Genomic DNA, 27762 nt, shown 5'->3' on the forward strand with positions numbered 1-27762 from the left:
TGAGGAACATTTTCCAAAACAACTGGCCACTCTTCAAAAGTGTCAAAGTCACTGGAAAACAGAGAACTGTCACAGACTGGAGGAAACCAAGGAGACATGACAATTAAATGCAATGTGAGATTTTGAGTTGGGTCCTGGAATAGAAAAAGAGCATCAGAGGAAAAATTGGTGAAATCCAAACAAATTCTATACTTCAGTTAATAATATTGTACCAAGATTAATTTCTTAGTTTTAATAATTGTTCTATGGATATATAAGATGTTATTATAAGGTGAAGGTGAGTAAAGCGTATGGGAACTCTTTGTACCATTTATTTAAGTCTTCTGTAAGTCCAAAACTATCTGAAAATACAAAGTTTTTAAAAATCAACTGCTTTATCCTGCACTATCAAGATGCGAGATCTTTTATTACCCACACATGATTTTGTAACATCATGTATCGGCCATCTGGAAAATCACAGTTCACAGAGTTATGCAAATATGCCAGATATTGACATATTTCTTATATGATATCAAAAAATCGTATTTGTTCATATTTCCATTGAGCTCATCAAAAAGGTATTTAACTATTCAGAAACTGCCATGGTCATGGGGATGAATATAAGTTTTCCAAAACTTTAATTTTTGCATGAAAAATAAAATTTTTCATTGGCAACTAAGATTGTAAACAGTTTTCTTTGAAATCACAGGATCACTTTGTTCATTTTCGAAAAATGCCTGCCAAGTACCGAAGGCTAGATAACCATCGTTTGTCAGTCGTCCTCTCAAGTAAAATGGTATTCCGTGAAAACAGACCAGTTCAGCTCACAATTCAGATAACTGAGCAAGTGTTTCCTCAGGACGGCCACGGCGCTTTGGAATGTAGAAGAGCAACTTGCCTCCTTCCCATTTCATAGAGAATGTGAAAAAGACATGTATTTGAGGGTTTTTAATTCCTTTGGCAAAAACATTCTTAACCGAAACTGGTGTGTGGCAGTGAAGTGCTACCTCGATCCCTGCTAAGGCACCAACTGTTTTCTCCAATATTCCTCTTGGAATACTGCAATGTCAACCCCGTGAAAAAGACAACTTTGAATTATTACAATAATAGTTCTGACCTCACAAACTCTTGATAAGGTCTCAGATCCATGACCACACTTTGAGAGCCACTGGTTTAAAGAGCTAAACCTTCAGCTCTTGCATGAAATATACCAGCACTACTTAAGCCAAGGTAAAGAGTACTAAAGAGTCTTAGGCTAAGCTTTACAGAATGTTTACCAAGAGGCAATAGCTTCTTGCTGTTAAAGACATTATCTAGTGACAGATCCAATACCTGTCTTTAAAACAACCACCACAGGTCACTCAGACATTGTTTTACCTAAGAATCTGAAGACAGTGACCCCTCACCTGGTCTCCACAGGCTAGCCTTCATCCCAACATCGCTTCCTTCCCCCAAAATAAAATACATTAAGGTTCAGATTTATTACTTTAGCAAAGTTGTTTCCCTTTACTGTACTTTATGAGTGAGACAGGGTTATAATTATTGATTTATTCAATAAATATTAAGCACCCACTATGTGCAAGGGACTAGTGATTGATCAGTGAACAGTCCCTGCCCCCTCCCTGAAAGGTCACATTTAAGCAGGGACAAAGGCACTGGGCAAAGTCCTCCATTTGAGAATTTTCATATATACGGAACAGCTACACCAGAGCTTTTGCAAACTGACTTAACTTTTGTGGAACTTATATTTTAGTGGGGGGAGATAAATAATAAACACAATAAGTAAATTATAAGCATGTTTTAAAGTGATAAGTGCTATGAGGGGAAAAACCAGCAAAATAAGAAGGGATGGACATACCAGGAGTTCAGAGGGATTACAATGTTAAGTAGGATGGTTTAGGGTGGGACTAAGCCCACAGGTACTACACAGATGAGGAAAATTACTGTTAGGTGGTCTCACTCTGTTGTTTCTGGGTTCTCCTCTCTCCCCCCACCCCCAATCCTCAGTGCCACTAGTACCTTTCTTGAGGATTCATGCCTACCCTCCAACCTCCAGCTAAAGGCCAAGTCACTTCCTCTAGCGGAGCAAGGTCTTCTCCATCCTAGCTCCAGATTTATTCCTTTGGCTGTTACGTTGCTCATTTCAAAGCCACCTGAGTCCTTAGCTCAGCCAACAGCAAATCAGCCATCTCCCAAAGAAATACCCTGACCTGCCTTATCTCTGTTGGGAGCACACAGTTGAACAATAAACTCACTCTGCCCATCCTAGGTTTGTTTCAGCTCTCTTTCTTTTCCCAAATATACAGGTTCTCTAAATAAGGATTAACTTTGTAAAGACCTACTACGTGCCACAAACTGCTGGCTGCTTTTTTTTTCATTTTTTAGAAAGATTTTATTCATTTATTTGACAGAGAGATAGAGAGAAAGCACAAGTAGGCAGAGCGGCAGGCAGACGGAGAGCCGAGCAGGGAGCCCAACATGCATCTCATTCTCCTGACAATCAACAGACTAAGAGTAATTAGCAGTACTCTATAGATTAGGCAACAGAAGCTCTGAAAGTCGTAACTTGGGACTCAAACTCAAATCTCCAAAACAAGAAAAAAAGAAAGCTTTTTATTGACAACCTCCTCCCAACTTCATCACACACCTTATACCACTTCGGTGCTCCCACTGTACTGCTTTAAGCAGAACATAAGGAAAATAAAGAAACTGATCATTGACAGAGTCTGTCTTTTCTGCAAAATTGTATTTCATGATCACGTCTGATTTTTGAACCAAATATATGTCTGAATAATAAGACTTATAACTTAAAGGACTGGGTAAATATGTTCACCATGCTAACATTTTCAAAGAACACTATTTCTAATAGTTTCATTTAAAATAAACACGACCCAGGGCGCCTGGGTGGCTCAGTCGATTAAGCATCTGCCTTTGGCTCAGGTCATGATCCCAGGGTCCTGGAATCAAGCCCCACATCGGACTGTCTGCTCAGCGGAGAGCCTGCTTCTCCCTCTCCTCCCTGCTCCTGCTCTCTCTATCTCTCTTGATATCTTTGTGTGTCTCTCTCTCAAATAAATAAATAAAATCTTAAAAATAAATAAATAAAATAAACATGACCCTCTGATTTATATGCATTATCTCATTTATAATCATCACCAGAACACAGTCTGGTAGATACTGCTGATGATATCTCTATTTTTTTTTATGTGAGGACACTGAGGCTATGATTATACAGCCTGCAAATAGCAAAACCTGAGCCTGAACCTGTGTCTGAATCCACAGCCCAAGGTCACATCTACCACACAATCTCTGTCAAGAATGAACACTGTGCTGGAGAATTACTTTTACTAAATAAAAGTGTAATAGTCCAACAGATTCATTCTGGTAAAGTCCATAGGCATTCCTCACATTTGGAGCATAAAATCTCTACAAAATCCTTTAGTTACAAGTCTCAAATAAAGCTTCACCAGAGTGACTGTGCTCTAGCAAAAATCTGCTGGGAAAAACCCAAGGGTCCAGCAAAAGGACACAACTTTCAGCCTTTGGATTCTGATATTGCCCCTAACTCTGACCTTTAGTCTAAAGGAATAAGGATACTCATTTTACCTCAGTGAAGAGATCTTATGGCTATCCCCTGGTCAGGAACACCAGTTTGAGCCTCAGGTAAAGAACATATTTCTTGGGGCGCCTGGGTGGCTCCGTCGGTTAAGCATCTACTGTTGGCTCAGGTCATGATCTCAGCATCCTGGGGTGGAGCTCAGCGTCCTCAGGCTCCCTGCTGAGCAGGGAGCCCGCTTCTCCCTCTCCCTCTGCCACTCCTCCTGCTCGTGCTCTCTCTCTCAAATAAATAAATAAAATCTTTAAAAAAACACACACACACATTTCTTAAGTACACACTGAACTCTTGAGTTCCTACAACTTAGAGCAAAGCCATCCAGGTCAATAACTCACTTCAGCAGCAGCCTTAGTTATCTGTGCCTGAGTTCACTCGCCAAATGGCCAGAGGAAGAATTAGTTTTCATCATTATTAATAAAGAGTTGTTTGAAGAAGACAGAATTATAGCTCTAAATAGAGGTTCTCAAACCTAATTCTAATGAAACAGTCATGCATAATGAATAATGTTCACATCTGGACATACTATAGTCTTCAAAAAGAAGTACTGAAAACTACAAAAAGCAGTGCTGAAAGAAATTAAAGAAAACCTACACAAATAGAGGGGTATACCATGTTCATGGATGACAAAACACACATGACACTACAGATTCTGTGTACTTTTCATTCTCTCAATGGCAATCGTAACCCTTTCCTCTCCTACTCAAATATACTTAAATATAAATAATCATGGTTATTTTAGGGTAACTTTGAATTTTGTTTTATCTTTTTAAAGAAAATCTTTAAGACATCAATTTAACTATTAGTTGTAACATTATTCATGATATCTTATAATTTATATGGGAAATACCAGTAAGTCTTGACATTGTGGCACAAAACTACTTTCTAAGATAAACACGCAATGAGACTAAAAAAAATAAGGCAGAAAAAAACCCTCATAGTCATTTATTGGTTCAAAGGCTTTACTGCCAACTTTAAAAATATCTTTCATGTTCTCTCACAGCTCTGAGATCTGCATTCCTATCAACTCCATCAAGTTGCCTGGGAGCCATCTGCAAAAGGGGTTAAAAGTCCAGAGTTGTTAGTCTAGGTCTGCTGGTTGAGGAGAAGGCAGGTTGCCCAAGGTATCAGGACAGCCAGCCTCACACAGAGTAAACAGAGGCCACTGTGCTCTCAGGAATAAATTCCTCAACCAGAACACACTCTCCTGAGGTTTTCATGTAAGATTTTTCCAACAGATTCCAAGTTGAGTAATAAACAGAAATAATAGATTTTGTTGGGCCTTCCTTGAGTTCAGGAAGATCTGACAATATCATGAAACAGCCTAGCACAGGCCTCTGAAATTTTTCATTAGAATTCTTTTCTCCTGAATCATGTTAATAAAGTACGACTTGGCCTGGGATTTGTACGTAACTACTGACTCACAGCTGCCCAAGCCCAGAAGGATGGGGAAAAAACACTGAGGTCTGTCAGTAGGAGGCAGGGCCAGACCCAGGGGCTGAAAGATTTCTGGAGGGGTGTTTTCAAACAGTGCTATATACTGCTTAGAAAACAGCTCCCTTAATAATACCCGATTGGCTCTGAGATGTCTGAAATACTCTTCTCTACTTTCATCTTCAACTGACTGCATTGCTCCAAGAGTCACCGGCACCAGCCCTTGGCCCAGAAAGCCTCAAATCTCTCTCATCTTTAAGGGGCAGGGACTTCCATTACCTTCCTAAGATTCATCTGGCCGAGCTAATTCTAGGTACTATTATTTTATAAGATATGTCAAATGTAGCAAAATACGAAATGCAAGCCTATTTTCCCCCTTCCTTCATACAGTATATCCTGAACTTAAATTGGCACGCACTTGATTTCAGATTGAGATTTTTTGAACACCATTTTCCAAATGCAGTAGCAATTTGCCGTCCTAGGCCAGCCAAACAGAGGAAATGAGGAATCTGATTTGTTTTATTTTTTGGGGGGTGGGGAAGGGTGGGGTACTACTTAAGGCCTGATCTTGGTGCCTTTGAACGTTTAACACTAAAACCTGAATTATTTCATAACAAACTAGAGCTCCCTTTCCTCTCCCTAAGAAGAGGCCCTTGGGAAGTATTTATTTGTGTTTCTCTCACAAAACAAAAAACAAACAAAACTTCTAGAAGATGTTCTCTGAGTTCCCTAGCTCCGCAAGGTCCATAAGAGCTCCATCAGCAAAGAGCCTGGAGCAGTAAACTGGGAATTTAGGGAACAATGTGGCCACAAGCACTTCTCCAAAAAGAAAAACAACTCCCCTCTTGGCCCAACTCCAAAAGGCAATTGAGCTGGATAAGGTCCAGGTTAATCTCTGAACAGCCTCTCTGCCAACTTTCTCCTACAGGCATTAGGTTTTTCAGCATGGGCTTTGCAAATAATCTAAAACAATTAATTAGTGCTTTTGAATTCACCCCGTACCATTAATGAACCACTGCCAGACAGCCTTTGATGGTGTATTTCCAGAGCTAATTAAACGTGGCAAAACAGAGGACACAGACTTGCTGGGCATTCGAGAGGGCCAGGCTGGGACCTGGCCAGTGACAGTGAAGCCATCCTTGCAGACAATCCTGGGGTGACAAATGTGGCAGGGGGGAGGTGCCGCTGCTAGGGTCAGGCCCTCAGGGTCCCTCACAATATGCCAGACACTGCTCTCAAATTATATAATTAGCAGGGTATTGAAGTTCAGACAATTCATTCATTGTAAAGACTTTTTTTTGTTCTAATGAGTGAAAATGCTTAATTTGATACTGAAAAGTTTGGTACTGCTTCTAGTCCATACTTCCACACCTCCACCCCCTGCCAAAGACTTGTTTTCAAATTAAAAAAAAAAAGTACAATAGTTTTAAACACTAAATATTAATATAAATCTCACCCCCAAGTTCCCTTCTCTCAATCACAGAGTCCACTCCCATAACCTCTATCATGTGGGAAATCTTTCCATTTTTTTCACTAATGCCACACAGAATTCCAGGCTGCTCCACATGCATGGCCAACAAAATAAACACATTTTTGGGAGGCCCAGAAAAAAGCTAGCAGGGGGCCCAAAGTAAAAATGCTGTTGCATTCCTCTGGATTTTTCTGTTCCAATTTCAAAAACAGAACGACCACCACCGGGGGCTTGTGGCGAGCTCTGGAGCTGTACAACCTTGCCCTCCTCCACCATGACATTGATGAGGTCTGAGAAAGCAAATCAGAAAACCTTATGAACCAGTGGCAAAATAAAGTTATTTTAAAAGACCACTTTTCAGGCACAGAGGTTAAATCTTCTCTGTGTCTTATCCCAGTTTTTAATACATATGGTGTCAGCTCCTTAACTCTTAAATCTCACAGAATCTACTGCTAAAGTAATAGCTGCTCAACAAAAATCCCTAGACTCTCTGGCCAAAGTTGTTCTTGACAATAAGAAAGTAACTGATTATCGTTTAGCTGAACAAGGAGGTGTCTCTGCTGCGGCCAACTCCACTTGCTGCACCTGGATTAACACTTTTGGGAAAGGTGAAACTCAGCTACAAGAAATCACTGGACAGGGGTGTCTAGCTGGCTCAGCTGGTAGAGCATGTGACTCTTGGCCTCGGGGTTGTGAGTTCGAACCCCCAGCTGGGGTAGAGTTCACTTTAAAAAAAAAACAAAACAAAACACTGGACAAGCCACTTGGCTTAAGAAAGTGACTCCTTCAATGGGGTCTTTCTTTGACTTATTTGATTTTGATTGGTTTGGGTCCTGGGGACGATGGCTCCAAGGTACACTCCAGACACTGGGAATTACCTGGTTTCTAAGAATCATGATAATCGCCCTAGTGTGTTATATTCTCTCAAACACTTTAAATGCATGTTCATAGCCACTAACCACCAAGCAAATTATCTCCCAGAAAGTGAGAAAGGAAATGGAGAAAATGACCAACTTAAGGAACATGAACCTGAAGCTGTGACCTGTGAATGAATACCACACAGAAGGTCAGCAGAATCTGTGAGAGCTTCAGAGTGTAGTTGGGAGAGGTGCTAGTGCTGTCAATTTTTATCGTATTTCTCAGGCTGAGAGTGATCATAGGGGGAGGAAGGGATTGTTAAAAACAAGGTAACAGGCTCAAATGGAGTTATGTATGCTAAGCCCCACATCACCAACTGACTGAATCACAGTTTCAGCTCTTCCAGAAATAGAACATTGAACTAGTCAGTGAGGAATTACCTGGAGAGCACTACTGAGGTAATATGCCTGACAGACCCCTGCCATCCCCTGAAGAAGTGACCTTGCTACAACCAATCCACCTTTTACCGCTACAAACTTCCTTGTCCCGCTCTCCCCTGTCATTTTGTATAGCTCCTTGGAGCTCTTTTCTGTCTGCTAAATGGGATGCTGCCCAATTCATGAATCATTGAATAAAGGCAGTAAGATCTTTAAAATTAAGTAGTAAATAAATATGGTATCAAGGTGCTTAGTAAGTATCAATAACAACTTGGGAAATTTTTTTACTCCTGAAAAATGTTAATTTTTTAAAGTTCTAGCTTGGAGTCTGATAATAGGAATTAAATAGGAATCAGTGAGGAAGCCAGAGTTTAAAACTAAAATAGCAGCAGCAGAAATGAGGTGTGCCCCCCCCTTAACGCTAACTTTTTTTTTTTAAGATTATTTATTTATTTATTTGACAGAGACACAGCGAGAGAGGGAACACAAGCAGGGAGAGTGGGAGAGGGAGAAGCAGGCTACTCACTGAGCAAGGAGCCTGATGTGGGACTCGATCCCAGGACCCTGGGATCATGACCTGAGCCGAAGGCAGACACTTAACAACTGAGCCTCCCAGGCGCCCCTTAACGCTAACTTTTTTTAAACACCCTTTTTAACCTACCTCAACTCCCCCTTTTTTCCAGTCAGCTGGTACCATCCTTCATCACCTAGAGTCTCCTGAGCCTAGCTGCCCATACCAATGTCCCCAGGCTCACTGAATCAACACAAGTTTCCCACCTTGGTCTACTAAGTCACAAGGCAAGAAATGCGAAAAGACAAAAGAGGTACATGAAAGGGAAAACCGGGGGAAAACTGCTTCTTTAATAACTATGATGATTATGTTGAAGTGTAGCCCCAGCTAATAAAGATGCACCTGGTTTCTACGCGTGCACCACACTTACGGCTTCAGAGCTTAAGGTTCAAGGTCTCTGAGGAACTCACTCCCTCAAACCAATTTCCTCTCCAGCACATGAATCCCTCGGACCCAAATGAGTTTACTGAAAGGTTTTCAAGATAGCTATTTCAAAAGCAAGCCAAAACCAAACTCCCATTTACAACAGTAAGAATTTTCTAGGTGTTTGCAGGTTCTATGTTACAATTAGAGCACTGAGAAAACAGATGATCTATGCGTTCAAATGAGATCTGCAGACCAGCAGCATCGACATTATATGGACCTGTTAAAAAATGTATAGTCTGTGACACATCAAGAACTACTAAAACAGGGGTGCCTGGGTGGCTCAGTCTGCCTTTGGCTCGGGTCGTGATCCAGGATCCTGGGACTGAGCCCCGGATCGGATGGGGCTCCCTGCTTGGTGGGGAGCCTGCTTTGCCCTCTGCCTGCCACTCCCTCTGCTTGTGCGCTCTCTCTCTCTTTCTCTCTGTCAAATAAATAAATAAAATATTTTTTAAAAAAAACAAAAAGAAGTAGTAGAAGTAGTAAGCAGGCCAGGTGGCTGCTAGAGTGGAGACTTAGAGCCAACTGGGGGCAGGTGTGGGGTTGCATATAGCCTTGCAATTTTTACCCAGAGTGAGACAGAGGCACTGGAGGGTTTGAGCTGCAGAATGTATGATTTGAAGGATGTTTTAACAGGATCCCTGTGGCTGCTATGTTGAGAATAGACTGTTGGGCAAAGGTGCATTTGGGGATACTGGTTGATGGCTATTGTGATAATTGAGCAAAATGATGGTGGCCAGGATCAGATTTTAGAAGGGAAGGCCCTTGGCTGTGATATGCTTATGAAATCAAGAATGATTTTGTGATTTTCATGTGTTCCTTTAGGGGAAGAAAGAATTAAGACTTCTATCTCCGATCAGTGGAACACTAGGCCATTAATGGTAGTAAAGATAATCACTTCTACATACCAGTGAAAGCTGTATCTTAAAATAAACCATCTAAAAATCTCTTTGCCCTAAGAATGACTGTTCTTGAATAATCATAGTCTTAAAAGCCTGGACCCTCTCTTCCTAATTTACTTACTCTCCTCATTGCCAAGTCTCATTCTTTTCATTCCCTCGGTGGTCTTTTTTTCAGGATTATGGATTTTGAGGGTCTTACCAAACTTTTTGCAATAACGCTTCTCATAACAAAACCAGTGTTTCAGAGAAGTAGAGTTGTGTCCATCTTTATACAGTAAATAAATGTGTTGTGTGTAAACTCATTTTTATAAATTAAACTACATATTAAGTTTGAGGTTGATACGGCAGGTTTTTTCTCTGAAGAAAATAATCACTTTGAAATATGTTTTATAATACGGATATTCACAGTGGTTTTGCCTGAGAGCAGGGTATACCCACCTTGCTTTTGGAGTTGGAATTTATAAACAGACAAACATTAAGCTAAATCTAAATCTTAATGTGCATACAAATCATCTGAGGATCTTGTTAACATACAGATTCTGTTTTAGTAGTTCTTTTTTTTTAAGATTTCGTTTTTTTATTTGAGAGAGAAAAAGTGAGAGAGCATGAGTGGAGAAGGAGAGCTCATGCGCTCTCTGTGTCAAATAAATAAATAAAATCTTTAAAAAAAAAAAAAAAAAAAAAGAGCGCACCTGAGTGGCTCAGTCAGTTAAGTCAGTCTGCCGTCAGTTCAGGTCATGATCCCAGAGTCCCAGGATCGAGTCCCACATCGGGCTTCCTGCTCAGCGGGAAGCCTGCTTCTCCATCTGCCTGCAACTCCCCCTGCTTGTGTTCTCTCTCTCTCAAATAAATAAATAAAACCCTTTAAAAAAATAAATTAAAAAATATTTTTAATAAAGAAATAAAAGGGGAAATGATCAATGGTGCTCTCCTCTAAATCAAAAGAAAGGGGCAAGTGGGAGCCAAGCGGCCCGGTGCTTCAGCTCGCGGCATCCAAACAGCAGTGCGGACGTGCGCATGTGCATCCCGCTGGAAACGCTTGCAGAGCCAAGTGCTGTAGCAGCTCGGTGCTGTCACCGAGGGAAACAAGGGCGCAGCTCTGGAAGCTGGTGTTCTGCTCTCCCCGGAGGTCGGTGCTCCCCAAGCATCCTCCCCGATGGGGCAGAAGCGTAGGGAGGAAGGGAGGTGTTACTCCTGAGGGTTCTGGTCTATCGTCTAGACTAGGACTAAGTTATTCAGGCATATGAGGACAAAGGGAAGCAACACAAAGAACTTCAAGCAGTTACACGGGAAATTTTTCCTTTTGCCATAACTACAACTTATCACTATATAGTTCCCTTCACTGCCAACAGAGAGAATAACTTAAAAAAAAAAATCAATTTTTCCTTTGGAGGCATTAAGATTTTCCACATTCCACTCTAGGTTTTGGTTCTTGGGGGTTTTGTTTTGTTTTGTTTTGTTTTAAGATTGCTATGAGTTGGCAGGATAGGGCAGGAGAATAGCTAGGCCTCAGTCCCCAGAGCACCTGCCTGCCTAGTCTTTGGAAGGAACATTCTGAGAGCAAGTGCATTTTTAAGCCCTCTAGAATTCTGCCTGATTTACAGTGTCCTCTCAGAGAACAAAAATATGACTATATTGGACTTCAAAATAAATCTTTTTTAGGACACTCTGGCAGAGAATTGTTTAAAAAAAAAAAAAAATGTAAGTCAGCCAGGAGCTCACATGGATACAGTGCAGTCCGGGCCAACCTTCCAAGAGGGGCAAGCACTTTGATGCCCCAATTCCTGTGTCCTGTGTCCAGGGCTGTCTGATAGAGGGCCTCACGTTGGAACCCTTCCCGGAACACTCCCTGCTCCTACAACACTTCCAAAACCAGCACTGGGGGCACGGAGCTCTATCAGTGATTCAAGGTAGTCCCAGAGTATGAGGCATTAGTTATCAAAGCAACAAGTTGAGAAAGCCTCATTTCCTATATCCACAATGTGTGAAAGTATAAGCTTTGAGCAGTCTAACAGCTGTGTGGGCACATACAGCTAGCTCTGTGCTGGTGGAAATGTTGATCAGTGTTTATAAAACAGACCATCGCTGGTGCCCTAAAATAACCCAAATAAATCAGGGATCCAAAAAGCAGCGTGGCAAAGATACAGTCTAGGATAAGGATGCAAAGGAGAGAGAAAACTGGCATCTGTTCACTTGTCTGACATCAAATCTACGTACAATCTTACTCATGTTCTTGGTGAACATCTTGCTTATGCTATGCACAGCTGATTACCCAACTATCTGCTACGAAACCGCCTTTGCAAATAAAAAAAAAAAAAGCTGTTTTAGACATCATATCCTATTCCCCCCCCCCCCCCAAACCCCCAACACACACCCAAGTCCATGCAGGGCAAGGGACTCTTTGAGAAACAAACTCATTTTTTTTTTTAAGATTTTATTTATTTGACAGAGAGAGAGCGAGCGAGAGCAGGAACACAAGCAGGGGGAGTGGGAGAGGGAGAAGCAGACTTCCCGCTGAGCAGGGAGCCCGATGCGGGGCTTGATCCCAGGACCCTGGGATCATGACCTGAGCCGAAGGCAGCCGCTTAACCGACTGAGCCGCCCAGGCGCCCCAAACTCATTTTTTTCTTGACGACTGCTACATGTCCCAGCTTGGTGTGTGTGTGTGAGCACATGCATGTTGGCTTACTGTTTCTATGCAAAAACACAGAGCAGGGAGGGACCCCATCATGCTTGTGTGTGCACGGTCTCCCCCCAAAAAACACAACATTAAATTCAGGTCACTCTAGCCACTCTGGGTCTTTGAATACAGTTCTTTACTCTTTAAGATAAATAGAAAGTTGGCACCGTGGTGAAAGCACATACAGCTAGCTCTGTGCTGGTGGAAATGTTGATCAGTGTTTATAAAACAGACCATTGCTGGTGCCCTAAAATAACCCAAATAAATCAGGGATCCAAAAAGCAGCATGGCAATGACACAGTCTAGGATAAGGATGCAAAGGAGAGAACCTGGCATCTGTCCACTTGTCTGACATCAAATCTGTGTACAGTCTTACTCATGTTCTTGGTGAACATCTTGCTTACACTCTGCACAGCTGGTTACCCAGATGGCATCGCAACTGACACCTCCTCCCTATGTATCCAAGAGAGCAATTAAATACAAAGGTGGTTGGGGTGCCTGGGTGGCTCAGTCATTAGGCATCTGCCTTCGGCTCAGGTCATGATCCCAGGGTCCTGGGATCGAGCCCCGCGTCGGGCTCCCTGCTCCGCGGGAGGCCTGCTTCTCCCTCTCCCACTCCCCCTCCTTGTGTTCCCGCTCTCATTGTCTCTCTGTCAAATAAATAAATAAAATCTTTAAAAAAAAAAAAAACAAAAAAGATGTATTGCCAAACAATTTTTAAAGTGAAAACTAGTGAGCCTTAAGCCCACAGGAGCATTTATGTTTTAAACTTCCCACTTTTCTTAGATAGATTACAGGATTTTTTTTTAAGACTTTATTGATTTATTTCAAAAGACAGAGAGAGAGAGAGCACAGCAGGGGGGTGGGAGAGGGAGAGAGATAATCTTAAGCAGGCCCCACGCCCAGCATGGAGCCCCACAAAGGGCTTGATTTCACGACCTGAGTGAAAATCAAGAATCGGATGCTCAACCGACTGAGCCACCCAGGCGCCCATGAGATTACAGGATTTAAGACAAGGTGCTAAAAACCTAAGATAATTTCGAACCAGGAGGCGTTATGGTCTTTACACAGCTCTTGTTCACCAACAGCAGGGCCCTCCCTATCCACACGCTGCACAACAACCCAGGAAAAAGAGAGGGGAGAACAAGTAGGGGTTTTATTAAAGCAACCTCTAACCCTGGGATGCAGCTTGCTGACCCCTGCCTCCTTCACGCTCAACCACAAATGGAGAAGGAAAGGCTTTCACTAAAGACCCAGCCAAATCCATGGGGCTAGAACAGGCCTACTGTCCTAACTCGAGTTAATTTTATGTGCTGTGCTGTCCTTTGCCCTCCCTGGCTACATTTCTAAAGGAGGCCTTTTATATAGCCTTCACTCCTTCTGCTACCAAGAACCCTACAAAAGAGCTTCACAGTCATGTCAGTGAAGTGAGAATGCAAATAAAGAAGACCCATTACTTGAGGGTCCTTCCATTCTGATGACTTATATATGTCTCTTCTAAGGTGAAAGGAGTTTAATCTGGTTCCAGAATGACTTACTGGTGACTACTCAGTCAAGTGAAGGGCTTCAATCATTCCACAATGAGGGTCTCCTACACAGAGGCTCCAGTGGAGTGGTGGATGGGCTGGACTCTAGAGCCAAACTGCCTGAGTTCAAGTCCCAGCTCTGTCTCTTATTAGTTATGGGACTTTATACAAATATTAACCAAACTGAGTCGGTTTCCTTGTGTGTAAAATGCAAATTATGATAATACTAACACCCACCTCATAGGGTTGTCTTATAAAAACAAAACAAGCTAGCTGGCAGAGAGCAAGCCCTTGATAAATTGTTGGTCAATATGCCAAGCAGTGTTGTCTTTGAAGCTAAAGAAGCCATATTCTCAGCCTCATTTTTTTGAGGCCACAGTTCAGATTCTAGGATTAAATAGTATATGCCTTTGGGCGCCTGGGTGGCTCAGTTGGTTAAGCGACTGCCTTCGGCTCAGGTCATGATCCTGGAGTCCCGGGATCGAGTCCCGCATCAGGCTTCCTGCTCGGCAGGGAGTCTGCTTCTCCCTCTCCCACTCCCCCTGCTTGTGTTCCCTCTCTCGCTGTGTCTTTCTCTGTCAAATAAATAAATAAAATCTTTAAATAGTATATGCCTTTGGCTACATGGGAACGGAGGAAAAATCCAAACCTCAAAATGAAATCCACAACTCTCGTTCTGATCTTTAAGGCCCTCCGCAACCTACACCCATCCTTCCTTCCAAACAGACCTCCTGGCCTATTCCTTTACCAATTCTCCAGGTCATCTACCCTTTAAAAACATATCAAGCACCTATGTGCCATATACTGTGCTAGGCATTGTTCCACATCTGGTCAACCAGCCTTTGCCTTTCTAGATGGCCTTCACTTAGCTAGCCTTCAAAACAGAGCTCAAGATCAAGCACATCCACAAAGCCCTCCATAGCTACTCCAACCACCAGGGCTTCCCCTTCTGACCTCTCTGAGGTCTTCTGGCTTCTATTTGGTATTTACCATATATTGATTATTTTGTTATATGGTGAAATTTTATATGCCTAACTAAAGCACAAGTGATTCAAAGGAAGGGATGAATCTTACATTTCTTTGAATAACCCTGACTGACTAGTACTGTTCTTTGCACTTAGAGGGACTCAGCAAATTAGTGATTTACTTGTGGTTTCAAGATGACACAGCACACAGCAAATACATTATCATTCATTTTAAACATGCTTCTGATCAATACTCCCTTCATAGTGTAGAGACTTAAAGGCTCAATCATCAGACCTAGACTAAGTAGGGGCACCCGGGTGGCTCAGTCGTTAAGCATCTGCCTTTGGCTCGGGTCATGATCCCAGGACTCTGGGATAAGAGTCCTACATCAGGCTCCCTGCTAAGAGCCTGCTTCTCCCTCTCACACTCCCTCTGCTTGTGTTCCCTCTCTTGCTGTGTCTCTCTCTCTGTCAAATAAATAAATAAATAAAATCTTTAAAAAAAAAAAAAAAAGACCTAGACTAAGTAGGTTCATGGTTAAATCTGCCACTTACCAGCTGTGTGACCTTGAAGAAGTTACTTAACCTGTCTGTATTCAGTTTCTTCATTTATAAACTGGGGATAAACAAAGTACCTACACTTCCTAGGACAGTTATAAGGATGAAGTGAGGTAATACATATAAAGCACTTTCAACAGGACCTGGCACACAGTAATTAACTAATTACTCTATAAAAATTCATTATTATTATTATTACTACTATTTTCCTGAAGTTCAACTCCTCCGGAATGCCCCAAAAAGCATTTTGCAAAGTATGCTGAGCCTATACAAAAAGCTACTGGATTCAGTATATACAAAATATTTCTCCCTTCTTATTTCGCCAATAAGTTTTTCAAAAAGGCATCTCTTGGGCACCTGGGTGGCTCAGTTGGTTAAGTGTCCAATTATGGATCTCATCTCAGGTCTTGATCTCAGGGTCATGAGTTCAAGCCCCACATTGGGCTCCACAATGAGCATGGAGCCTACTTTAAAAAAAAAAAGGCATCTCAAATGCTGTTCACAAAGATGTATTTAGTTCATGAAAATATACTGAGCTACACATTTTCATGTGTATGTTTATCTCTGAAAACTGTATTTCAATAAAAATTTAGCATTAAAAAAAAGGCATCTCTACCTCTACCATTAATCATTTCCCTCAGGTTGCTACAAAACTGGTAATTCTACTGTATCTTCAATTTTACCATAATTCTCAGCAAAATTTTGAGTATGTATACAACTCAAAAAATATTTTACCCATGGCTTGAAAGAGCAAGGAAGGTCTTAACCAAAACTGAGTCACTATCTAATACATCAAGGCTATACAGAGCCATCAAATTCACCACTTTCCCATGAAGTACCTTCTTCAGTTATGTTTTTTAGTCTGTCCCAGGCATCAGCAAAAGCAGAAAATTCTGCCTCAAACCCACCAAGTATGGTAATACCTCTTGTCATCAAAATAGCATTTTCCATCAAGCCATTTCTCTTTCTCTCTTTTTTTTGCTACAACTTTTCAGTGAGTTTTTTTTAAATATTTTATTTATTTATTCGACAGAGAAAGAGAAATCACAGTAGGCAGAGAGGTAGACAGATGGAGAGGGAGAAGCAGGCTCCCCGCTAAGCAGAGCCCAATGCGGGGCTTGATTCCAGGACCCTGGGATCATGACCTGAGCTGAAGGCGGACGCTTAACTGACTGAGCCACCCAGGCATCCTTTTTCAATGAGATTTTAATTAAGATCAGTTTTAATGCACAGGCTAAGAGACAAATAACTCTTCAATCATGAGACAAAACGAAACTGCTGACAGAGAGTGGGCAGTTCAAAGTCACACTGGCATTTAAAAAACAAAACAAAGAAACTACCAACTTTCTCTCAAGATATTTGCAATGAGGGGGGACATGCTGCTGTGCAACCTCATAAACCAAGTTCTGCAGACTGACTTGCACTCAGCCTGTGTGCCTACAAATGACTCCTGGTCTGAGTTTACTGCGGCCTTCCCCACTTCTTTTTTTTTTTTTTAATATTTTATTTATTTATTTGAGAGAGAGCGAGAGAGAGCCTGAGCTGGGGGAGAGGCAGATGGAGAGGGAGAGGCAGACGCCCGGTTGAGCAGGGAGCCCCATGCAGGACTCAATCCCAGGACCCTGGGATTATGACCTAAGCCGAAGGCAGACGCTTAACCGACTGAGCCACTCAGGCGCCCCAGCCTTCACCACTTCTTACTGGCTTCTTCAGTACAGCACAGAGGTGAAGACCACAGATGCAAAACCTGGCTCCTCCACTTTCCAGCCACATGACAGTGTGCACATCACCTCCTCTCATCATTTGTCAAATGGGAAAAATAAGCCTACCTACCTCAGAGCTGTGACTAAGTGAGCTCACGAAATAAGAATATCCTTATTCATTGTTAGATTCTGTAATTGTTTAGCCCAGTGCTGGGTTGTGGTGCACACTCAATAAATGGCAATTATTATCATCACTATCGTCTCATTTGTATGTGAATTCAATAGCCAAAACCAAGAGGTTAATCATTTTTCAAGTCAATGTGTTTCTTGTTGAGACCAGCCAGTTTACAGAACTGGTCCAACAAATTCTTTCATGTAGCTCATTCTACAACAGACATAAAGCAAATTACCACAAAACAGAGCAAATTAACCTTCCAAATTTGTTAAGTATCCCTGACTGGGAATGCTAAGATGATGCTGTGGGGGATCTGATACTCCTACTTAAGCAACAATGTTCCCACCAAGTCTTTCGCTTCTTATCTCCAATCTCATACTCTGGTGGCCTCCAGGAAGCACAGCTCTGTACTTTTTATAAAATTACACATTAAAATACCTAAATAGGCAAAATTAACACTTCCTAAGCATCCTGTGACAGGGGTGTCACCTCTCAGTAGATCTATTTATTTTATGATAAAAAACAAAAAAAGCTTTCTTGACATTCTTATTTAGGACAAGAAAATAAATGTAATCTATGCATGGAGCAAAATTAAGTGGGATGACACATCAGCATTATTTGTTCTCTACACATCTCAACCCTGAGGTTTAGTTAGACATCTGTGTCACTGACTCTAGAATGTCTAGCACCAGTCTAGTGAAATACAACCTAGGCAAACATACTATGTAATTTGTCGTCAAGTATTTTAGGTCCCTGAAAAACATAAATACTCACAATACTCAGAATTTGCATAAACCTCACATTTTCGAAGTTCTTCCAAACAAGAGACTGAAGAAAAATATATCTGAAAGAATATAATGAACGTGAAATCTATATTCAGCAACTTACCTGTAGTGGCCACACAGGAACTCATCAGTGCAAACAAGGCCATCACATAGTGAGAAGGCATTTTTATTTCTCTAAAAGTGTGCCCCATTCAGTCACCTCAGCTTCAGACTGTAGACAGTGTTGGCAAATCAGAAGTAGCCTTAAAAGTCCTCCTTCCCAATTTTCAAATCGCCTGTAAAAATAAACATATTTCAAGAAGAAAACTTAATGCAGAAACTGCTTTTCAAAAATACACATTAAAGTGAAATGAAGAATTTCTAAAAAGTGTAAGGTTTATTTATCTTACAAGATGCCTAGACAGCACTCCAGTAAGCTGATGTGGGGGTGCTAATTACCCAGTAAAGATTTTTAAAGCAAATACTTTTGTAAAGAAACGCTTAGTTTTAACACTTTAAATCTTTGGTTTTATATAAAATTTTTAGGAATACAGAAGAAAATCAAGATGCACCTATAATAGAACATTACCAGTTATGCTGCGGCACTAAAGTAATCAATGACGCTTGACACATGAACTTCCTAGTGTCAACAAGGAAACACAACTCTGATCAGAGACTCAGTCTAATGTTATAATGACAGAGTCATCCCAAGGATCAAATTAAAATGCATTTAGAATCAATGTGAAAAATAAAGAACCATGAAAAGGAAAGCTCTCTTTTCAACTGTTTGCCAACATTTTAACAGGAGACAAGTCTTCCCTGTCTCTCAACCCCATGTGAGACTCTGGTTACTGGATCAGAGGATCCAGAGGTACCTTCTAACCTTATACTATCCAGAGCCTTGAATGACAAGTTTTAATGGTGATTTGTTTAACTTGAATATCCCTCCTATGGTCTTAAAGATTACTTCATTTAGACACACCGAATGTATTTTCCAGCCCTATATCCCTGAGCCTGGCACAACCCACAGAAATTGTTCAATTCAACAAGCATTTATTGAGCACCTACTATGTTCCAGGCTCTGTGTAAGGGCATGATTCCTTCTTATCAGGAATTGAAGGTATCTAGCAACTGGCTAAGAGCACAAAGACCCTGTCTCATCTATGTGCGGAACAAGGCAAGATCATGGAGTTTCCAGGAACCATCTCAAATAGCCGGGAACTGCAGCCTTCATACCCGCACCCAGGAAACACTATCTACAGAACCAGCTTGCTACCTTCAGAGACAAAGCCAGTTTGGGTACTTGTAAATGCAGTGCAAAAATATAAAAAACAATGGCAAAATAAGTTTCTTTTTTTTTTTTTTTAAGATTTCATTTATTTATTTGACAGAGAGAAAGAAAGAGCACAAGCAGCAGGGAGCGGCAGGCAGAGGGAGAGGGAGAAGCAGGCTCCCCACTGAGCAAGGAGCCTGATGTGGGACGTGATCCCAGGACCCTGGGATCATATGACCTGAGCCGAAGGCAGACGTTTAACCGACTGAGCCACCCAGGCGTCCCGCAAAATGAGTTTCTAATTAAATGGTTTTAGTTCACTGCATCAAGTGTTAAGGAAAAGATATTTAAAATGCCTCTTTTCAGGGGCGCCTGGGTGGCTCAGTCATTAAGCGTCTGCCTTCGGCTCAGGTCATGATCCCGGGGTCCTGGGATCGAGCCCCGCAATGGGCTCCCTGCTCTGCGGGAAGCCTGCTTCTCCCTCTCCCACTCCCCCTGCTTGTGTTCCCTCTCTCGCTGTGTCTCTCTCTGTCAAATAAATAAATAAAAAGCTTTAAAAAAAATAAAAATAAATAAATAAAATAAAATGCCTCTTTTCACGGGGTGCCTTGGGTGGCTCAGTCTATTAAATGTCCGACTCTTGATTTCAGCTCAGGTCGTGATCTCAGGGTTGTGACACGGAGCCCTGTGTTGGGCTCCACGCTGGGCATGGAGCCTGCTTAAGATTCTCTCTCTCCCTTTCCCTCTGCCCTGACCCTCCTCCCTCTCTAAAAAAAATTTTTTTTTTAATTGCCCGTAACGAGGGAAAGAGGATGACTGGGGGGCAGTGGTAGGAGCACAGGAGCCTTTTCACTGATTCCCATTTGAGTTTTCTACCATTGGGGTTTTGCAAGTATTACCTATCCAGAAATAACAATAAAGTTCTAACATCCAAAAGAATTTTTTACATATGCCTTGAAACTAAATTATTACATGTGCAGGAGGTACTGTTGTTCAATCTTGATGCACGATAGTGATTAAAAGCCTAGTATGAATAGAAATGGATTACAATGGCAGTTAAAAGCCTGCCTAGGTATGAATCCACTCTGCCACCTACCAAATGGGTTATGCTGGGCAGATTATTCTGCATGCGTGACCCCATCAAATGGGCCATTGTGAGGATTACATTAGCATGCACACGTGCGTGCGTGCATGTGTGTGTGTGTAAAGCTTAGAACAGTGGGGAACACATAATAAGCAATCAATAAATGTTACGTGTCCATTCCTTTTGAGGTATATTTATACCAATGAAATGGAAAAATTAGGATGTTTATTTATGTAATCCTCAGCTACTATAAAATCAGTTCAATCTTTTGTTTACTGGAAAATGAATACTTCAACAGACACAAAAAGGAGGTAAGCTAAAGAGTGGAATCACTAAAAGAACAAAATTACCAGTCAAGTAGAGGCACAAGTCATTAGTGACACAATGGTCTTGTCTCAAAAACTGCCTAAGTAGATAATTTTGGAAAGCATGAAACTGACTTCAATCACCCCTTTAAGTCCAACACTGCTGTCACCGTAACTCCACATCATCTCAAATGAATTGGAAGTCTCCTCTGTGAACTTAAAAAGTCAACGACAGCAGGGCGCCTGGGTGCCTCAGTCGGTCAGCTCAGGTCATGATCTCAGGGTTGTGAGATGGAGCCCCGCATCAGGCTGCATGAAAGATTCTCTCTCTCCCTCTCCCTCCCCATCTGCCCCTTCTCCCACTCATGCTCTCTCTCTCTCTCTCTCTCTCTAATAAATAGTCTTAAAAAAAAAAAAGTCAATGACAGCAAAGATAATTTGACCCATTTTTTCCCTCCAAAAAATTAAATTTCCTGAATGGATTGATAAGGAAAACTCTCCAAAAGAATATGCTATTTCAGCAAATGCTAAGAGCAATTTTCATAAAGCAAAACCCTGTAAGGAGATCTCAGAAGAAGATGGCTTCCCAGAGGATTTTTATGGAGCACATAAACTATAACCCACACGAGGCTTGCGGGAATATTTAATGAGCTTATGCCCCCCCCGGCCGCAGCTGCAGAGGGTCTGTGGGACTGTGAGCATTAATCCAGGGGCTTAACCCAGGTCTGAATGAACCTGTGGAAAGAAAGGCAAAAGCTTCTATTAAAAATATAGACTGCAAATTGCTGACAAGAATATTGGGCAATTATTAAAATGCAGCAATTACAGATATAACAGAGCCAAGCTAAACAGTTTGATGCCCAAAGGCAAACCACAGCAAGTTTATACCGGATTTTAAAACATCTCCGAGGAAGTCCAAGACAAGTTGAAACTACCCACTGCTGCTTCTAACAAAGAGGGAGCTTTTCTTCTTTTAGCTTAAAAGTCCCTCCGTAATGTAACTTGTTCAAAAAGAAAATAAACTGCAAAGAGTTTTTGTCTAATCTTCTCAATGTGGTGACAGGATCCTAAGGCGGAGGAGAATAAAAAGGGAAGCATGTCATTCCCATTCTGTGGAACTCCAATATTGGCTAAGACTTGTACACATCAGCACCTTAACGTACAGCCTAGGGATCAGTTCCCCAACTAGAAGAATGCTGGATGATCGAGGCTCCTAGAAAGTTGTAGATCGGAAATACAAACTCCTGTTTTGTTCCGTAAGGTTATATCATGCTCAATTTGCAAAGAGCAGGGACTCCCCACCCTGGGTTTCTAAACTCACTGAGTATCTTTGGTCTTTATAAACTAAATGCTTCCTTGAGAAATATAAATGAAGTACTCTGTGATCTTGAAGGAACAATTTGGGGTTCACTGTGCAACAGTCATTTTGTCCACATTGCAAAGCAATGTGTTCCGTTCAAAGGGTACCAGTACTTTTAGTGCCTACAAATGAGCAAAAAAAATTTCTGAGAGCTTAATGGACATAAAATATACACACACACACACACAAATGTGATACTAATTCTTCTAATTTCAGAGCTCCTCTGTGTCTATTTCTGAGGCCATTAAACGGAGTGTGCTGCCCCACATTCTCTAGTGATCCAATAGTATGCACAGGTAAAGAGAGGGATTAGCTGAAAAACCCCTCCCCAAATGAAAACCATCATGGGTTAAACCAATGTTCAAAAGGAACTGGTTGGGAACAGTATTCCCTGGGTTGATCCGGATGTTTTTTTAAAAAGGCGTAACTTTCTCTATCTTAGAGGAAAAACGTGGTAAAATGATGTCTGGCAATAGGCTAAAAGCCAGCAAGAGAAATTACTAACTTCCCCTTACATGTCTAACACAGATGGCTATATACATGAGATTATTTAAGATCAGAATTTACAATGAACATGAAGTGTATCAATTTCCCAATTAAAGGAATTGGCATGCTAGAGATAAGTAACAGCTTTTAAAGCTGGAAGAGATCAACATGATTTCATTGATGAAGAGGAACCCAAACTCCAAGCCCAGCACTTGCCCAGGGTAATACGGCAATGCTAAGACTAGAAACCAGGTCTTCCCATGACAGGCTCTACCTCCTAGATCCAGATCTGTCACCACAAACAAGGAACAATTTTCTCCCTCTCAATTCTCAATCTCTGATAACAGAACAGTTTTTCCAAGAGAGAGAGAAGCCTGCCAGAGCTGCCGTCAGACAATGGGACCTGCATGTTGACATATACCCTCCACACAAATCATTACTGATCACAATCCGTGACTTGACTTCAGGACTATAAGTGGCAACTCTAACAAATCAAGAATCCTTGATAACGCTGTAGGACTCCAAGTTCTCTGAAAATGCAAAGCGCAAGATGAAGCACAAACTTGTATACGGTCATATCTTAACACTAAGACTATTTAGGAAAATATTCAACAAATTTGAAGATCTTCAAGACAGAGATATATTGAGTGGAATAAAAAAAAAAATTACCATTCCTTAAACTCAAATGGTAAATAACACCTGAGTTTCTGGTACCTTAAACATGAAATTATTTTTTAGCAGATCATTAAAATGTCTCTGGTCTGACACGTAAGTGAATTTTTGAGAGAGAAATATACTGTTAAGTCTGAAAACAGTTAAATAAAAGCCAGTAGAGGAATTGTTCTGATGGTTATTCAACATGTTATTCAGGGGATTTAAGAAAAGAGGCAGGATGGATGACATCAATATCTAGCTTGGCAGCCTGTAAAAAGGGGTATACAGGATGTAGAAGAGATACTGCTGTTTGTCTAATGACATTTGGATGCCCTTTGAGACCCGTACACAGAAAAAGCAAAGCCACCTTACTGAATCACAACAGCAACTCTCAGATTTCTACTATAAAGAGAAACTGGTAATTCCAAATCCCCATTTTCAGACAGATTTGGCAAAAAAGGGAAAAGTCCTGGGTTTGGAGAAGAAATCTCTGGAATCCAGTCACCTGGGTGGCGCAGTCAGTTAAGCATCGACTCTTGGTCCTGATCTCAGAGTCATGAGATTGAGCTCCACGTCAGGCTCCACACTCAGCATGGAGTCTGCTTAAGTTTCTCTCTCCCTCCCCGCACCTCACTCTCTTTAAAATGAATAAATCTTTTTTTAAACAATTAAAGTAAAAATAAAAAAAATTTTTTTTAAATCTTTGGAATCGCATTCAAACACAACATTTAACAAATATTTACTACTATAAACCAGGCACTGTTGAAGATGCCAAGGATATAGCAGTGAAAAAAGGAGCCAAAAATCTTGCCCTCATGGAGCTTATATTCCAGATAGAAGTAAAACCATTTGTTACATTAGGCAAGATATTTAATTTCCTGAGCTTCATGTCTTCCTTCAGCAAGTCTTTAGTTATTGCTTACTCCATGGCAGGCAATGGGAATATAATGGCCAAGCAAAGAGATATGTTCTTTGTCCTCAGGGGCTGGTGGGATAAACCAACCAATATTCACAAATTTGTAATTAGACACTATGATAAGAGATCTAAAGAAAAAGTACCCACAAACTGAAGGATAAGTGGAGGGTGAGGGATGACATTACAGGTAGAGGAACTATTACAGGTCCCTGATGCTGGAGGGAGCAAGGCTGAAAATCCAAAAGGGAAAGGAGAGGAATAAGGCTCAAGAAAGGGTTTAAGCAGGTAAGTGGTGGGATCTACTGGGTTAAGATTTCCCCAGGACAGGGGCACCTGGCTAGCTCATTTGGTAGAGCTGCGGCTCTTGATCTTAGGACCATGAGTTCAAGCCCCATGTTGGGCATAGAATTTACTTAAAAATAGGCCCTATGGAAAACAGTATGGAGAGTCCTCAAAAAATTAAAAATAGAACTACCATATGATCTAGCAACTCCACTTCTGGGTATATATCCAAAGGAAATGAAATCACTATGCTGAAGAGATACCTGTACCCCTGTGTTCCAGCCAAGACCTGGAAACAACCCAAGCATCCATCAAAAGATGAATGGATAAAGAAAATGCAGTATATATGCACAATGGAATACTATTCGGCCACACACACACACACACACACACACACACACACACACACAGGAAATCCTGCATTTGCAACAACATAGATGGACCTCATGGGCATTATGCTAAGCGAAATAAGTCAAACAGAGAAAGACAAATAGTGTATGAGCTCACTTGTATGTAGAATCTAAGCCAAACTCATAGAAACAGAACAGGGGCACCTGGGTGGCTCAGTCGGTTAAGAATATGACTCTTGATCTCAGCTCAGGTCTTGATCTCAGGGTCTTGAGTTCAAACCCCACACTGGGCTCCACGCTGGGTGTGGAGTCAACTTAAAAAAAAAGAAAGAAAGAAAGAAAAGAAACACAGAACAGAGAACAGACTGGTGGTTGCCAGAGGTAAGGGGTAGGGGAAGTGGGGAAGGTGGTCAAAAGATACAAACATCAGTTATAAGATAAATTAAGTCCTGGGAATATAATATACAACATGATGACAACATGTTAACAATACTGTATGGTATATTTGAAAGTTGCTAAGAGAGTAAATCTTAAAAGTTTTTATCACAAGAAAAGAAATTTGTAACTAAGTGTGGTGATGGACATTAAGTAAACTTATACTGTGGTGATCATTTTACTATATATACATATATATCATTATGTTTTACACCTTAAACTTATACAATGCTTTGTGTCAATTATATCTCAATATAACTAGAAAAAAATAAAAATTAAAAATAAAGATTTCCGGGCGCCTGGGTGGCTTAGATGGTTAAGCGTCTGCCTTCGGCTCAGGTCATGATCCCAGGGTCCTGGAATCGAGTCCCACATTGGGCTCCCTGCTCCGCGGGAAGCCTGCTTCTCCCTCTGCCTCTCTCTCTCTCTCTCTGTCTCTCATGAATAAATAAATAAAATCTTTAAAAAAAAAATAATAAAGATTTCCTTGAGTACCCTATAGAGAACAGACTGAAGGGAGCCCAGAGTGCATGGAAGATCCATTGAGACTCTTAAAGCAGAGGAGCACCTGTCTGGCTCAGTTGGTAGAACTTGCGACTCTTGATCCTGGGTTGTAAGTTTGAGCCCCACATTGGGTATAAAGATTATTTAAAAATAAAATCTTTAATTAAAAAAAAAAGACTGGGGCACCTGGGTGGCTCAGATGGTTGAGCGTCTGCCTTCGGCTCAGGTCATGATCCCAGGGTCCTGGGATCGAGTCCCGCATCGGGCTCCCTGCTCGGTGGGGAGCCTGCTTCGCCCTCTGCCTCTCTGTCTCTGATGAATAAATAAAATCTTTAAAAAAAAAAAAAAAAGACTCTTATAGCAGATCAGACAAGAGGTTTAGATCGGAATGGAGCCCCGGTTTCTTCTTCTTCTTCTTTTTTTAAGATTTTATTTATTTATTTGAGAGAGAGAGAGAGAGCACATGTGTACACATGAGCAGGGGGGAGGGGCAGAGGGAGAAGCAAGCTCCTGATGAGCAGGGAGCCCCAGGATCCTGGATCCCAGGACCCTGAGATCATGACCTGAGCCGAAATCAAGAGTCAGATGCTTAACCAACTGAGCCACCCAGGTGCCCCAACCCCGTTTCTTCATTTTTAAGATGAAACTAACCCTACTTACACCACAGGGTCATTCCAAGAATCAAATGAGATTATACATGTAACAGCAGAGAGCTATCATTATTTGTCACAGTTGACTATCTCTACCAAGGAGAATGATCCTGAGGCCTAAGATTCATTTAAAATCCCACCATTCTGTGGCTAACAGGGGCAGGGAAAAAAAGAATTACTTTTGAACTACCTTACATATGGGAAGGAATTCCACATGAAGATTCAATGGGAAGGGAGGCAGGAGGTGCAGAGGTTACAAGATGTGCAGAGAAGATGGACTCTACTCTCCCCGGCACCTCCAGGGCCTGGCCCACCCTCACTCTTGACTGAGAGTGTGACCAACACATCTCTGGCCCCAGCATCCTTAGTTTCTTTGGGGCTCACCTTCAGTCAGTCCTTAAAAGCCCCTCTGTCTATCCCAAGCACAGCAGACCTCATTGCCCAAGCTAAATACAGCAGAAAGGGGAGGGTGGGCATGGATACATTTCGCATTGTTGTGAAAGACCACGTTTTGTTCAAGTTCACAAACTAGGATTTTTCACCCACCCTTGCAATATTCCAAGAACCACCTTTCACATTTAATATTTTTGCATCCAAAGATTTCTGTTGCTTGTAATTTTAAGCTAAAATTAACAGAGAACTGTGTGCTTGGGGATTCCAAACCTGGCCTAACCAGACATGTTCACTTTGGACAGCCTCTACCACCCCCTTATCTGTAAGATGTTAATGACATTCTGATTGTAATATATGAGATAGAATATGGGCACGGTACCTAAAACAATATCAGGCCCACACAGTACATTCAGAAAACAAAAATAGTCATTGAGGTTTTTTACAGTTAAAATACCCCTAGACTTTCAAAAAACCAAGCAAATTACTAGTAGCAAAATAATATAGTTTATATCAAATTTTTATTAATTTGGGGATTAGACTTCATTGTCTAGAATTTAAAAAAAAAAACAAACCTACATTACCAAAAAACGATGACTCCAAACTCAATACAAGATAGGAGTCCTAAAGATAGTCATAAGATTGCAAAGCTGTTCTGAATAAAGCTACTGTCTCAACAACTCCGGTATAAGTTACAGGGATCTGGCTGCATGGGCCCTCCTTGACTCTACCTTATGATTCCCAAATTAGCTTCAGGGGTTTAGCCGGAAGCTGAGGAACTCAGCCTGGCACGGCCACCAACCAAGCTGCCTGGAGTGAGGAATCAGCTATCCACCAAAAGGGCTTATTAAATCACGGAGGCCACAATTATTCCAGCAAAAGTCAGCACATCTGAATATCCTCAGTACACCAGTCATCATCCTTTAGGCCCTAGCAAGCAAGCACTAAGCCATTAAAAAAACTTTGCAGAAGCTACATCTATTAGACCTCCATTAGACTATTTTGCACAATATA

The 27762-nt window shown here is 41.4% G+C and overlaps 1 protein-coding gene across 3 annotated transcripts in view; it reads right to left on the bottom strand.

The window, feature by feature from the left end:
* The window catches only part of TGFBR3 (transforming growth factor beta receptor 3), a 198592-nt gene that overhangs the window by 155758 nt on the left and 15072 nt on the right, over positions 1 to 27762 (bottom strand). For all 3 annotated transcript variants that reach the window (XM_044914557.1, XM_044914556.1, XM_044914558.1), the window contains exon 2: positions 18184 to 18355. In XM_044914557.1, the coding sequence (XP_044770492.1) occupies positions 18184 to 18271 (88 nt within the window). In that variant the 5' untranslated portion in view covers positions 18272 to 18355. The remainder of the gene's footprint in view (positions 1 to 18183; positions 18356 to 27762) is intronic.

The sequence above is a fragment of the Neomonachus schauinslandi genome, chromosome 4, assembly GCF_002201575.2.
Source record: "Neomonachus schauinslandi chromosome 4, ASM220157v2, whole genome shotgun sequence".
Taxonomy (NCBI): Eukaryota; Metazoa; Chordata; class Mammalia; order Carnivora; family Phocidae; genus Neomonachus; species Neomonachus schauinslandi.